At 43.0% G+C, this 15,945-nt stretch overlaps 1 protein-coding gene across 1 annotated transcript; it reads right to left on the reverse strand.

The window, feature by feature from the left end:
* Positions 1–493: 493 nt before the first annotated feature.
* LOC130111257 (uncharacterized) lies at positions 494–12,560 on the reverse strand. The gene is made up of 7 exons (XM_056278382.1): positions 12,522–12,560; positions 12,084–12,202; positions 11,707–11,803; positions 2,896–3,295; positions 1,548–1,682; positions 1,090–1,229; positions 494–720 (listed from the first exon to the last, which is right to left on the reverse strand). The coding sequence occupies exons 1-7, from the start codon at positions 12,528–12,530 to the stop codon at positions 502–504; spliced, it is 1,119 nt and encodes a 372-aa protein (XP_056134357.1). The 5' UTR covers positions 12,531–12,560; the 3' UTR covers positions 494–501.
* Positions 12,561–15,945: the final 3,385 nt, after the last annotated feature.

The following is a 15,945-nucleotide window of genomic DNA, read 5'->3' on the forward strand; positions in this document are numbered from 1 at the left end:
TCTATATAAGTTTTCAATGTAAATTTATTTTTTTAATACTACAGTGGAACTACTAAAGCCCAAATATGTTAAGTTAAAATACCAGGGTAAAAATGTTCAAAATACAAAATGATTGCAAGCATAACCCTAGATAATATGCACAGTCTAACTTCCGATTGAAAGCAATGATTTAATAAAGTCTAAAGTCACTTTCACTGACCTTTTTTCAAATTGCTGATTATGTATAGATATATAGATTCTATCTACCGTCACCCAATGAAAATCTTCAGAGGATAATTCATAGTCTACATCAGAAGTATGGTAAATGTGCTTCAAATGGGATTTGTTATTTGCCGTACGGCATATACTGAGTGGGAGATATAAATTACCCAACTTTAATTTTCCACCATATATATATATATATATAGTAGATATATATTAGATCAGATTAGATTTCATGTCATAACTCGATTTGGCTTCTGAATAAAACTTGAGAAAATACATCCAGAATGTGCTTCTTCATCATTTCCGAATGACGAAGAAGAAGGACGGGTCCTTTCCCTGTACTTCTTGGTTTGCCATTTGTAATGTGTCTGTGTTGACTACATGGATGAACCATGTGGGGCAGAGGGCAGATTCAAACTGCCGCTGTCTGTCCCTGCTGGCTTTCATGTAGAAGAGAAATGACAGGGCCAGCTGATCACTCCTGGAGATCTGTTTCAGTCTCTCCTTTTCACATGTCTGGAATGACATTTAACCACAAACATATGAGTATTTACAGATTGCATTGGTGGCTGCAGATCCTGGTGATCACCAGCTGATCCGTCATAACAATACATGGACAGTAAATTAAGTGCAGCCTTCAAACAAGATACAGGTATTTGTCAGCGCAGCAGATACACTTCCTGAAAGTACTTTCTGCTTGTTAATTTACTGAACCAAAAGGTTCATGCTCATTTTAAGCCAACTAATTAAACTAACTAACCAAACTAATTCACTCACTTACTCACTCACTGTCACACACACACACAAAGCTATGCACACACACAAATCAACATATACACTGATGCCAAGACATACACACACACACACACACACACACACAAATACCTCCACTTGTAGGAGCACCCTCTCCCCATCTCTGCAGCATTTGAGGAAGCAGTTGGAGTCAGTAAAATTCAGGACCACTGGCATTCCCCTGAAAGTCCTCTCGATACAGTTTGATTTGTAGTAATAGATGGTCATCTTCTCTGAGTACGTAGAAAGTAAAGAACAATAAAAAAAGAAACCTAAAGAATCTGTCCATCTTTGTTGAAAATTAAGTGTTTTTGAAGAAATCTGCACACATTCAGGAGATAGTGATGAACATGAAGCACGGGTTTTAAAGAAGACAGAGAAAACAATATTTGACATCAAATTCTAATGTTTGATTGATTGAAAATAACAAAACTGAACTGAGGAATATTCTCAATCGGTCAACCTAACCAACTCAACATCTCAAAAGCGGAATGAAAATCTGATAATCAGAGATGCTCATTTACCGTGAAATTTTACAGGAAGTGACAAACCTGGATTTGGTGACACATAGGGGGTGTTTTGCAAACAGAATCCTCTGAGGTAATTTTGGGAGACAGCATGTTCAATTGAAATGTTGTCCATTTGCTTTTCCTGTTTGAAAATGCCACTTCCTCTGCCTCTTGATACTGAAAGTTAGATAGTACACTCAAAAAGAAGTCACTTCAACTAAAAACAATCAAATTTTAATGTTGGTGAAATTGTAGTTATACATCCTTTAACAACATATTCTGTTTTTGAAAGTTTTAGTTTTAGCACTTAGGGAGAGACGAGAAGAGCCAACCCAGTCTCACAGACATAATATTTGCATGCAGTGTATTTGACGTATTTGCAGTTCCTACAATCTGTGATTCTCAACTGTCTGTCATGTGTACATGGGGTCAACTACCGTTATTTCCCGGACTACAAATTATCCATTCTATTCTTATTCAATTTCTATGGGTGGTACAGTATTTTCAGTTGTCACAAGACTGAACAGTACCATCAAGTGGCCTTAGTTGAAATGCAATGTATTCATCCATCCACCCATCCATCTATTATCCAAACCGCTTATCCTACATAGGGTCGCGGGGATGCTGGAGCCTATCCCAGCAGTCACTGGGCGGCAGGCAGGGAGACACCCTGGACAGGCCGCCAGTCCATCACAGAGCTGACACATTCACACCTAGGGACAATTTTTTTTTTTGCAGCGTATTCATCCAGCAAAATTACATTGTATAAATCGCTATGAAATATAAGTCGCAGGACCAGCCAGACAAGTAAAACAACAACAACAACAACAACAACAACAGTGAATTATAGTCTGGGAATTACGTAGTTATGTGGGGCCAGACATGACTATATCACTTTGCGATGAAAATACGTCCGGCCTCACAAGACTACAGGTCAACATGTCAAATCAAATTTCATTCCATACTTGAAGCATGAAGCATTGCAATCTAATAATGTTAAATACATAGTTAGGAACATCTGCTCTGATCATCCATTTTTGCACTATTAGACTGGGGATGGTTAAATAAGTTTAGCTATAAGGTTAGAAATGGTTGCGTTTAGGTATTACATTAGAGATGCTTAAGTTAGATTTGAGATGACAAGTTTAAATGTAAGGTTAGAAATGATCATGGTTAAGTATTAGATATTAGAGATGGTTAAGTTTAGGTTTGAGTTCGGTATGGTTATGCTCAGGGTAAGGCTCTGGGCGGCCAATTGTTAAGAATTATAATCCGCATTCAGGGTAAATTGTGGTTAAAAGCAGATTTCAATGGATGTCCCCAATAACATCCTCATTCATCAGTACGTTGGCAATCAGCATATTTCCAGCACCCGCTCCCCCTTACCTACCAAGAGTCATTGTGCTGGATTCTGACAACATCACAACCTCTTTAAAGTTGCATCCTCTCCCAGTGCATTCATGACAGGGACCCTCGGCATCACAGCCCCTCCCCTTCACAACAGTGATGCTGGTTTTTGTCATGGTAACAACGAGCAGGTCCCTCGGCCCCTTCTCTCCATCTTCACCTTGACATATATCCTCCCCATCAATCTCTCCTCCCATACCCTCGTTCTCTTCTCTTCTCTCTTCTTTCTCTTTTCCTTCATCAGCCTCCCCCAGGTCCTCTTCTCTCCTCATTTCCATGCTGAAGTGAAGCAGGGTAGTCTCCTTAGAGATGGGATGGAGATTGTCATCTTCATGGCACCCCTGGTCAACATGCTTCTCCATCTTGCTGGCGAGGTGTACCGTCTAGGAATGGAGAAAGGGAGGCTATGGTTTAAATCGAGGTAAGGTATACATTCTTGAACATAGTTTCGATATGACTGGGTTATGTGAAACATGGCTGAAACCAAATGTTTTCCTTCCCTTAAATGAAGCTTCCCAACCCGACTATACTTATGCCCATGTAGCTGAGGCAAATATACAAGGTGGGGGTGTTGCTTTAATATACAAGTCTATTTTCAATCTGACTTCTAGACTTGAATCTGAATTGCAATCTTTTGAGGCTCTTGTTCTGGGTCCATCTCCCTCAGCCATGAGTAAACTCAGCTCAGTCCAGATTGTGTTACTCTATCGACCTTCTGGCTGTTACTCATTATTTCAAGAAGAATTTGGAGAATTTGTCTTAGGTCTTATTGCGCATTCTGATGAGATTCTAGTTTTTGGTGATTTCAATATTCAACTGAATAAGCCTGCTGATCCTCTAAGTAAAGCCTTTTTGGTGCTTGTTGATACTTTTGGGTTCCCTTAGTTTGTTCAAGAGTCGAATCATTGCAGTAGTAACATCCTTGATTTGGTTTTATTTAAATGGATAGCTGTTTCTGATCTGAATGTCTTTTTTTATCTTCCTGCCTTTTTCTCCTCAATTTTGCTTGACCAATTACCCCACTCTTTCGAGCCGTCCCAGTCGCTGCTCCACACCCTCTGCCGATCCGGGGAGGGCTGCAGACTACCACACGCCTCCTCCAATACATGTGCCAGCCACTTCTTTTCACCTGACAGTGAGGAGTTTCGTCAAGGGGATGTAGCGCATGGGAGGATCACACTATTCCCCCCAGTTCCCCCTCCCCCCGAACAAGCGCCCCAACCAACCAGAGAAGGTGCTAGTGCAGCGACCAGGACACATACCCACATCCGGCTTCCTACTCGCACACACAGCCAATTGTGTCTGTAGGGACACCCGATGAGCTGAATGTCATGCCAACCATATCCGCTGTAAGATAATTTTCTCACCAAATTTGAAGCATTATTGGCCTGTCCTGTTAATGTCGGCATAGATGTAATTGCCACTCACCACACTGGTCCACCCACTATAGCTGCATTTGGTCAGCAGCTGCCTGAAGACTTGGCTCCTTTCACTGTAGAGACTGACTCTGTAGAAAATTTCACTAGTGACTTAAATGCGACCTTTAGTCTCCTCGATTCAGTTGCACCTCTCCCTACCAGAGCTAGGCGACTAAAGATGCCTACACCCTGGTTTAACGATGAGACACATGCTCTTAAGTGGCCTGCAGGAAACTGGAACATTAAAGGACGAAAATCAAAATTGGAAGTTTCTTACCTATCCTTGCATGAGTGTTTATTGAAATAAAAACGTGCTCATCTGCTGCAAATGCAGCGTATCTCTCTCACGTAATCAATATTAATAAACATACCCCTGATTTCTCTCTGACACTGTTTCTAAACTTACTAAAAAGCAGCAGTCTATTAGCTGCTCACCATACACGGCCCATGAGTTTCTAGACTTTTTCTGTACTAAGGTTGATGAGATCATAAACAAAATTAGTTCTTCAACTCCAGCTACTCCTACAGATCCTGTCTTACCAAAATCATATCTATATAATGAGTCACTAATAGTCCCTGTTATTACAGCTTTTGAGACTATCTCTCTAGATACCTTGACTAAGCTCGTGTCAGCTTCAAAACCAACTCTTGCCTATTTGACCCTTTATCAGCAAAACTTTTTAAAGACCTCAGGCCTTTCCTGGGAACTACAATGCTAGACATTGTTGATTTATCACTTATTACTGGCATTGTTCCCAGCAGTTTTAAGACAGCTGTGATTAAACATCTACTTAAAAAAGACGCACCTCGATCCAGGGTCTTTTAATAACTATCAACCAGTCTCTAATGTTCCATTCTTTTCTAAAGTACTAGAGAGACTTGTGTATCAACAACTGTCAACCAATTTAGAAGAAAACTATTTGAACCTTTTCAATCGGCTTCCAGGGCCTGTAACTCCACTGAAACTGCCCTGACCAGAGTGGCGAATGATCTTCTACTAGCTATGGACTCTGATTCCACTTCTATGCTTCTACTACTGGACCTCAGTGCAGCCTTTGACGTCACTGATCAATGTATACTATTAGACAGAATAAATTGCAATTTTGGTGTCTCTGGCTTGGCTCTCTCTTGGCTTAAATCATACTTATTTGGAAGAAGACATTACATCTGCTATAATAATATTACATCAAACTTCTCTGATGTTAAATATGGCGTACCCCAGGGCTCGGTTCTTGGCCCTCTACATTTCTCTCTTTATATTTCACCTCTTGGCCAAATTATATGCAGTCACGGAATAAATTCCCATTGCTATGCTGATGATGCTCAGCTGTATGTGCCAATAAGGGCTGATGATCATACTCAAATGGCCAATTTAGAGGCCCGCTTGGCTGCTGTGAAAAATTGGATGTCACTAAATTTCCTGCTTTTAAATTCATATAAAACTGAGCTACTTGTCGTTAGCCCTGCTTGACATAGACACCAGTTTGATCAAGTAACAATAATAATCGTTAACTCTCTGATTTCACAAAGTGTGGCAGCCAAAAATCTTGGTCTTATGTTGGATCCACAGTGGTGGCTGGCCAATACAGGGTGCTGGGGCACCGCCCCCTTCAAATATCAAGAGATGAAAATCTACTTAAACAGTTTAAATATAATTTAGTTGTATAATGCAAATAATTATGAAATAAAAGTGTTTTTCAGTCTGTGAGCGCCTGTCAGCAGCCAGTAAATATTGGTTCCAAATGGAATTTGGTTGATTTCTGTCTTAATACATATACTTCTTGGGTGAGGGGCGGCTAAACGATATCTTATGTAAGCCCTCAAACTTTTGGCAAGCAGGTGACCTGAGACTGCTGTCTAATTGGTTTCTTCAGATTTTCCGTGCCCCAGACACTTCCACTTTTATTGGAAGCAAATTGGTATTGTTTTAATGTTTTTTTCTGTATTTCTGTATTGGACAATTCTCGTGGCTGTCAGTTATGTTCACACCCACCACGACGCCTTGTCTCGACTGTCAATCAACCACCGTCTACAAACCTTGATAAACTTTATAGGCGACATTGTCCTTCGTAATAACTCTGTGACTGTGTAGACATTAAAGCAGCTGTCAGGTGTGCTGCGCCAAGGTAAATTGCGCCCCCCCCTAAAAAATTTTTTAGCACCAGCTGCTACTGGATCCCAGCCTTTCCTTTGATAAGCACATCAGAGAAATTACCAAGACTGCCTTTTTTCACTTACGTAACATAGCTAAAAGTCGGTCTTTCCTCTCTATGACTGATGCAAAGACTCTAATACATGCATTTGTTTAATCCAGGCTGTATTGTTGTAATGTTCTGTGTTTAGGTCTGCCACATGCTAGTACTAAGTCTTCAAATGGCCCAGAATGCTGAAGCTAGAATCCTAACTAAACCTAGAAATTTGACCATATTACACCAATTCTTGCCTCCCTTTATTGGCTTCCTATCCATGTTAGATCAGACTTCAAGGTGCTTCTGCTGACTTATAAAATCCTAAATGTGCTTTCCCCATCATACTTGTCTGATCTCCTTAAATCATACATTCCATCTCGAGCACTTCGCTCTCAAAATACAGGGCTCCTGTGTGTACTCAAAGTCAAAAAGAAGTCAGTTGGTGGTAGGACCTTTTCCTGTCGGGCCCTGTTCGTGTGGAATAACCTCCTGCTACCATCAGACAATCAATCTGTTGAGTCCTTTAAAACCAAACTTAAAACTGATTGTTACGGCCACGGTTGTGTCTGTGTCCGTATAGTTGTTTTGTGTTGCCTTTTTGTATTTAACTCTCACTCTACATTCAGGTATCGCCAGGTGCTCCTCATCACCTAATCAACCGGTCAACAAATAATCCAATTTCCATCAGCTGTGCAGTCTCCCATTTAAACCCCCCAATGTGTAGCTAGTTAGTTTGTGTGTTGTAGCTACTTTATGTTGATGTCTTTGTCTATGTAGCTACTTTGTTTGCCATGTCTGGCCTGTTTTCGGTTAAGTTTGAATTTTTACTATTTTGAGTTATGTTTAGCTTTTAGTTGCTTTAGTTGTTTTGGGCAAGGGGATCAAGGTAAGATGCCCATGGGTAAACACCCCATCACGTAGCTCACCTCTGTTAGATACACTAGGTTAGGAGTGGTTGCCACCTCCTGTCTTTAGGTTTGGTGCCTTTGAGCACTGTCAAAGGTGGGTTACTTTTGTTAGTAGTTGTTTTGGCAACCGTTCGGTTCCCGTGTCCTGTCATGGTGTCAATAAATATACATTTTATTATATTTATATGTTTATGTCTCACTGTGTTGCACCCTCACCTCCACTGTTACCCAGTACACTAATTGTTGCACTCTCTCCAGACCGAGGGACGTAACGCTGATCTTTTTGCCTTAGCCTACTTTTAGCTGCCTTTAAAGTGGCGGGTAACTGAGCTCAAATCTGTGTTCACCTCCACTGTTACCCAGTACACTAATTGTTGCACTCTCTCCAGACCGAGGGACGTAACGCTGATCTTTTTGCCTTAGCCTACTTTTAGCTGCCTTTAAAGTGGCGGGTAACTGAGCTCAAATCTGTGTTTTGGGATACCCATACCCCAGGAAAACATATCAGTAACCACCCAGCCAATTCTGTATGATTAAAAATGTTGCGAAGTATATAAAACAAAGCTTCAAAAACGTGTAAAAATCTGCAGCGTCCACTAGTTTCAGACTCTGGGGCTGTGGCAGTGAAAGGAAGACAGCGACGTCACCAAGGAAACCGGCCAAAAAAATAAAGAAAGGAAAACGGGAAAAATACCCAAAAACGGTCTAACTCCGCAAATCAGTTCTACACATGGTTCAACACATTTTAACATGTCAACAGCAATACATCTCCCACATTTATAAACGATTTTGAAGCAAATCTTCTGTCAATTTGGTTACCCTGCTCTTTAAGTTGAGTGCTTCACAAACTGTACTGTGGGGCGGGTCAGTTTCTGTCTCAATGAATTTACCAAGCACTGTTCTGCAGATGAGATTATAGCCTATAGATCTTTTGAGTATGTAAACTGTTCTCTTCTCTCACATGTCTTTTCTCTCTCTGAATGATGTCTTCCCCTTTCTCTTCTATTGTGTGCAACTAGACAATGTGAGTCTCCCTTGTGTGCACATGCAGTCTGTCCTCCTCCCAGATCTCCATGGTGATGGTGGTCGCCAACTGGATACTGATCAGCATCCCCCTCATCACATTTTCTTTTTATATATATCTTGTGAATCCATATAATATTGTTATCCTGTTTCAAAGTTATATCCTTCTCTCACTCAGACGTGTGACGGACGTGTGTGTGTATGTGTGTTTTTTTTCTGTCTACATGGTGATGGTGGTCACTTGGCTCTGGTCCTGGGCTGTTCCGGTGGCGTCTGGACACTGCTTGGCATCCTCTTCATCATATTCTTCACATATAATGTAATTCCATTATAATTTTATTATCCTCTTTCAATAATGTATTCTGTAAATTGTGTAAACACAAAATCCATTGCATGTCTGTCCGTCTTGGGGCAGCAGAGATCCCTCTGTTGTTCTCACTGAGGATTCGTCCTGTCTTTTCCCCCTGTTAAAGGGTTGGGGTTTTTTTTAGGGAGTTGTTCCTTGTCCGATGCAAAGGTCTAAGGACATGGTGTTGTGTTGCTATAAAGCCCACTGAGGGAAATTTGTAATCATGTGCTATACTCATATATATATATATATTTACATTGTCTCCAATTCTGTTTGTGATATTCATGGACAGGATCTCAAGGCGCAGCCAAGGTGAGAAGTGTGTCCATTTTGGGAACCTTAGAATTGCATCTCGGCTCTTTGCAGATGATGTGGTTTTTGTTGGCTTCATCAGAACGTGACCTCCGGCGCGCACTGGGGCAGTTTGCAGCTGAGTGTGAACTGGTCGGGATGAGAGTCAGCACCTCCAAGTCTGAGGCCATGGTTTTCTGCCGGAAAATGGTGGATTGCTCCCTCCGGGTTGGGGATGAGTTGTTGCCTCAAGTGAAGGAGTTCAAGTATCTCTGGGTCTTGTTCACGAGTGAGGGTAGGATGGAGTGGGAGATTGACAGGCGCGTTGATGCAGTATCAGCATTAATGTGGATGTTGTACCGGACCGTTGTGGTGAAGAGGGAGCTGAGCCAGAAGGCAAAGCTCTCAATTTACCAGTCAGTCTTCGTTCCAACCCTCACCTATGGTCATGAGCTTTGGGTAGTGACCGAAAGGGTGAGATCGCGGATACAAGCGGCTGAAAGGAGTTTCTTCCGTAGGGTGTCTTGGCTCAGCCTTACAGTTAAGGTTAGGAACTCGGACATCCGGCGGGAGCTTGGAGAAGAGTTGCTAATCCTTCGTGTCGAAAGGAGCCAGTTGAAGTGGTTCGGGCATCTGATTAGGATGCCTCCTGGGCACCAGGTTTTCTGGGCATGTCCAAAAGTGAGGAGACTCCGGGGTAGACCCAGAACTCACTGGAGGGACTACATGTCCAATCTGGCTTGGAAATGCCTTGGTATCCCCCAGGAGCAGCTGGAGGGCATTGCTAGGGAGAGGGACGTTTTGGAGTGCCCTAATTAGCTTGCTGCCACCATGACCTGACCCCGGAGGAGTGGCTGATGATGAGATGGGCTATACAAATAAAATTGAATTGACTATAGAGGGGATGGGGCATATGGATTAAGGAGTCCAAGTTTGACACAAGTCCTGAATACACCTCTCCCTGTCTGTCACTCTCTTTCTTTCTCTCTGTCACTTTGTCCGATGGCAGCTGTTGAAACAAAGTTTTATATTCCCCCAAAATTCTCACCAAGTTCTACCACTGCACCATCGAGAGTATCCTGACCAGCTGCATCTCAGTGTGGTACGGCAACTGCACATCAGTAGACCAGCAAGCTCTGCAGTGGGTCATCAAGGCGGCCCAGCATATCACCGGAACCCAGCTCCCAGCCATAAAAGACATTTATCACAAACGCTGCCTTCGAAGGGGTCTCGGCATCAGCAGAGATCCCACCCACCCCAACCATAGACTGTTTGCCTCCCTGCGCTCTGGGAGGTGCTACAGGAGCCTCAGAGCCCACACTACCAGGCTCAAAAACAGCTTCTTTCCCCAAGCTGTTGTCCACCTGAACCCTGCTACCCACTGAATGTCTGTGGATATTTTTAAATATTTTGTACTCGTGCTCTTTAACTTATTTTTAGCTTTGGGTCCTCATCTGTGTATATCTTATACTGTGTTTTCTGTGTTTGTTTATGTCTGTCTTGCACTGTTTGGCGAAGCCGCAGCCCTTATTTAATTTTTAACATGTACCTGCACATTGTTTTTAATGACAAATTGAATTGAATATTCATCCATTCATTCATTATCCAAACTGCTTATCCTTACTCAGGGTCGCGGGGATTGCTGGAGCCTATCCCGGCAGTCATTGGACACACACATTATAACGTATAAATATATGCATAGATTACAACACGTACAAGTTAAAGACAAAGCTTCAGGTTGAGCCAAATCCATAGGAAGTTAATTTCACTCAAATAATGATTTCTGTTTTAGGCCAAGATGAAGTTAAATTTATGTAATCTTTTGAGCTTGTGCAACTCTATTTCAGTTATACTTAAGTTAAACCTACAGGAGTAAACTACAAAGGGCTGCCTCTGGAGAGACCATGATTAGGCACACATTCAAAAGTGTTCAAGAACTACAGCAATTTCAATACATAATTTCTGGCTTTGGGCTGTGAAACCAATGGGCATCTTGAAGGGTTAATTCAGCCAGAGGTTTTTATACATCTACACATCCTGGATGTGGTTATGATGTCAAATATTCCATTGTGGTATCTGAGGGCTTGTAGATGCTGTAGGCAACTTTCTTTTGACACCATTTTGTCATATTTCCTGAATTTCACTTTATTTACTGACAGATATCCATCAAGTGTAAATGTACTGTGAAAAAAATCTGGTCTCTCTGCCTGCTCCTGGTGTTGTATTCTGAATTTTATAAAAATCAGTTTGGCCTGAATGAAACAACCAATCACCATTAAGGAGTGTCCCTTGGAAATAATGCTCTTTACAAATACTTCACCTCTTAGTAAAACAGTACTGCACAACAACAACGTTGGTGTAACTAAGCGATTCACTGAAAAGAAAAAAAATTGCATGTATAGATTATCAACGACATTATGACTTTTGTCAGTTATGATGGACAAATCCATGCCCGTGCATGAAGCCAATTTGGAGGGAGGAGGAAGGGGGGGGTCTGTTAAAAATGCTCACCTCTACAAAGTTACTTGCAGCAGCTTTAATAAATAAAGGTTACACTAACTTGATAAAAGCACCAATCTCAACTTGAACACTGAGTGACAGACTTTTTAAACTCACCAACATGGGATTACCCTGAGACAGGATCTGTGCAAAGTCCTCGGGTGTAACATCCTGCAGGTTGATATCATTGATAGTCATCAGCCTGTCTCCCTTTCTGAGACCAACAGAAAATTGTACAGTGCCATTCAGCCTCAATCTATGCATTGTAGATAGACCATCACCAAGACCCTCTTAATCAACCAATCAATCATTGAGACACTGAATCAATGGGGTTTTTTGAGAGAGCTGTATATTCATTTCCAAACACGCAGATTTTTTTCTTCGTTTCTGACATCCTGTGTTGTTAAACCCTGAGGTAATTATAGAGGGTGAAAACTTTGATTTACAGCAAAAAAAAAAAAAAAGGCCAAGTAGACTGGCCTGGTTTAAGATACCTGGCAAATGCTTTCCCTCTATCTGCTGTTTTGAATTTGATGACATCCTGCACTTCATACTGGTGCTTCCCATCATGGTTCTGGTGGGTGATCATTACTCCTCCCTTAAGTAGAGAATCCTGAAAATCAGAAATATTGACAGACGTTCTCACAGCAAAGAACATTGTAAAAAGATTTCCACCTTATCTCTGTAAATATGTGTATTGACACAAGTAACGTTCTTTATTAAAAATAAAAAATAAAAAATCAGAACGAGAAAGAGGAAGTGCTGTGATCTGAAACACATACTTTAATACTTAACTTTCCCCTGTAACTTTCCCCTTTGAAAAAAAAAGAACCCCAGGCATAAATCACGAGGTAGCATTCTACTGGGTTATTAAAAAGGTTTCTAACAAAACGAGGGAACGGTGTTAGAAACAGTGACCCATTGTTACCAACCTTCTCCATGCTGATGATGAGTATGTTCAACTGGTGGCGTTGGCGGCTGCAGTGAATGATGATGCAGGTGAGGATGGCCTTTTAAAGCGCTGACCGCATTCATACGAGTCGAACATTTCCCAAATATTCTGTGTCACATGGGGTGAAGGGGAAGTACCAAGACTAGTGAATTGATATTTGGGGAACTGATGTCAGAAAAGGAAATGGTTGAGAGTTGTAAACCATACAAATATCACACAATTCTCGCTTTAGTTAGAAAACAGAACTATGGAGGGTGTTGTGCTGTATCTCTGTATTAAAGTGTGGTTCAAAACCTTTTTCATCACGCCCGCCCTCCCCAATTTTTCACAATAGAAACATTTTCTTCACTTTTTTATTCTTTTCTACAAGCTCTTCCAAGTAATTTGAAATGTGAATTTGATTAGGAGTACCAGGCCAACCCCCCCCCCACACACACACACACACACACATACACACACACACAGCAGTCAAAAGTCACTGTGTGCTGTTGTAGTCCACACTTTGGCTTCCAAATTTGGTCCATCTAGTAACTCCGAAGCATTTACATTTATTCAGTTAGCAGAAACTTTTGTCAAAAGCGACTTACGTACGTAGGCTAGAAACAATCAAAGCATATACATCGACCACTGAAGCAACCTCAAGCTTAAGGGCCTGAGCATCCATGTTTCTAAATTTAACCAGACACAAGTGCAAGATAACTACAAGAAATCAGAATAGATATTCAAGAAATAAAAGTTAAAAGTAAAAGTTGTGTTAGCAAGGTTTTTTTTGTGGGGGGGTCTTTTTGGAGAAACATCCTCAGTTTATTTGTCTTTTGTTTTCTTATCATTGTCACCCCTCATCTTAAACGTCCCCCAACATCACCCATCAAATGTGAGGTGCTCAACACCTTGGGAATAACTGAGCTAACTCCATCACTCACTCGCCCACTTTCACACATGCACTCAAATACACACACACACACACACACACCACCTCACCTCCACCAATAAAAGACCAGTACTTTGAAGATGAACTCATCATGGAGACTTTTTTTCTTCTTTTACAAAATAAGTCTTGTCACGTTCATGTGACAGGCCCTAAATCACGGTTAAAAGGCGATGTTTTTACACGGAGATCTTACAATAGTGTGTAAAAAGGTTTTACATCCACACCGTTGAGAACAGGTAGATACACTAAATGACAATGGGCAACAACCCTTTATCCCGAGACGTTCAATTCAGACGAGGAAAAGCTCCAGTTTTCAAACCATAATTCTGGATTGTGAACACTGATTTATAGGGAACAATTATCTCACTCTCAACAATCAAAAGGACAAAATGCCACAACCTGAGAAAAGAGGAAGTGTTAGTGCAGTTGTTTTACATATCACTATGCAGAGATGGAACTACTTTACCAGTATTACAATATTACTTCCTCTATGACAGTGAATCATTTCTCTTTATGCTGTATCAAAGATCATATGTTTTGGAAAACATGATTTGCTTAGTTTTGGCAGTGACTGAGCAATATGAAATAATATTCATGTGCTGGGTCATCAAGGCAGTTTACTTCCCATTTCACTGGTCTTTTATCAGGAAAAAAAAAATCACCAGATTACACAAGCCAGCCAGAATTCATCCTAAATTCATCCATGTCAAACTTGGGCCCCTGTGAAATCATCCAATGATTTCTGACCTAGGAACTCCTATAAGCCCCCGCCTTCTCTTGAGAGCTGGGTAACGCCATATCATCATATTTGCGTGTGTCTTTGGAATGGTTAGTGCAGCTGAGAATAACTTGACGCCATGAAAGGGAATAAACTAGGAAGGTGGGGCTACGGGTTCGTATACTAATACTATTCTGAATAAGAGTTAACTATACCGAGCAAAATTGTGCTTAATGAACTCAACTTATTATTCAGAATGAAATAAATGGACCAGACAATAGTGAGGAATGCAATTAGTAAAATATTAGACGCTGCTATTGTTATGGCTCGTTCACCCCGCGCCGTGGCCCGCCCACCCCGCGCCGGCAGCCAATCGGCTCGTCAGGGCCGGGCTTAGTCATCAGGGCTGGGCTTAAGTTTGGTGGCCTCCCACGTGCCCGTTGTCAATTCGTGTTGTAACCTCCCCGCAGTAGCGGCTACTCTCCTCCCACGGTCCTTTTCTCTACGAACTCATCCCAGCCCTTGGTTCATGTTTTTCCCTTGCAAAGTTTCCCCGTGGAAGTATCCTGCCGTGTTCCCGTTTGGATTACCCGCGAGTTTTTCCCCTTGGACTTTCTGTTTTTTCCTTGTCGCTCATTGCCTTCCTATGTTTGACTATTTGTACGCGTAAGGAATAAAGTATGCCAGTTTTCGGCTAACCCCATCTCTGCCTGGTGTCGTGCGCTTGGGGTCTTCCACAAACCCTAACAGTACGAACTGACCATGACGACCCCAGCCGACACAGAGAGCGTACCGGCCAGCCCGCTTCGAGCGGCCCTCATCGAACAGATCCAACTGACCAACTCCCTCCAGGCCTGTGTGGGTAACCTAACGAGCCAGCAGGCAGCGTTGGCGAGCCAACAAGCAGAGATCCTGCGGCAGTTGCAAACCATCATGGCGGCTCTCACCATCCAGCCGCCGGGCCAGCCTGCCCCTGGAGTCGTGGGTAACCGCCCCCTGGGCCCGCTGCCCCGGTTAACCCTGTGGGGCTCAACCCAGTTCCCCGGGAGCCCTGCCTCTCCAGCCCACGACCGTTTGATGGTCTTCCTGCACCAACCCAGCATGTTCACGGCTGATGCTGCCCAGGTCGCTTACGTGACCAACCTGCTCACAGGCCGAGCAGCTCAGTGGGCCACTGCTTCCTGGTCCATGAAGGCCAGTTTCTGCCTCACCTACAACGCCTTTGAGGCGGAACTACGGAAGGTTTTCCACCATCCAGTCGGTGGCCAGGACCCTGGTGCTCGGCTGAGCAGTATCTAGCAGGGCAGTGGCAGTGTCACAGACTACTCGGTGGAGTTCAGGCTGGCCGCAGCTGAGAGCGACTGGAACGACCGGTCACTTCGGGTCACCTTCCGGAGAGGTCTCAGCGAGGCTGTCAAGGACCAGCTAGCCACCCGGGAGGAGCCCACCTCCCTCGAGGACCTGATCAAGCTCGCCATCCGCATCGACGGACGCCTCCGGGAGAGGAGGCGTGAGCGAGCCCTGCGTGGATCCCCGTCCATTCCCCAGTCGTCCAGCACTCCTAACAGGATCCCTACTCCTGTTCACCCCACTTTCCCTGTGGCCATTTCTCCCCCCGCGCCCCAGACCACGACGGGGGAGGAACCTATGCAGCTGGGGCACACGCGCCTTAGTCCGGCCGAACGGGAGGCCCGGTTCAAGGCGGGTCAATGCCTCTACTGTGGCCAGAAGGGACATCTGATCAGCGGCTGCCCC

This window comes from Lampris incognitus, chromosome 4 (genome assembly GCF_029633865.1).
Source record: "Lampris incognitus isolate fLamInc1 chromosome 4, fLamInc1.hap2, whole genome shotgun sequence".
Taxonomy (NCBI): Eukaryota; Metazoa; Chordata; class Actinopteri; order Lampriformes; family Lampridae; genus Lampris; species Lampris incognitus.

What these genes read in the sequence shown, in the direction of transcription:
- LOC130111257 (XM_056278382.1), bottom strand. An exon ending in ATCCAGCACAATGACTCTTG is followed by an intron (nt 1,683 to 2,895) that starts GTAGGTAAGGGG and finishes TCTAACTTTCAG; the next exon opens with TATCAAGAGGCAGAGGAAGT. An exon ending in GGGTGCTCCTACAAGTGGAG is followed by an intron (nt 721 to 1,089) that starts GTATTTGTGTGT and finishes ATGTCATTCCAG; the next exon opens with ACATGTGAAAAGGAGAGACT.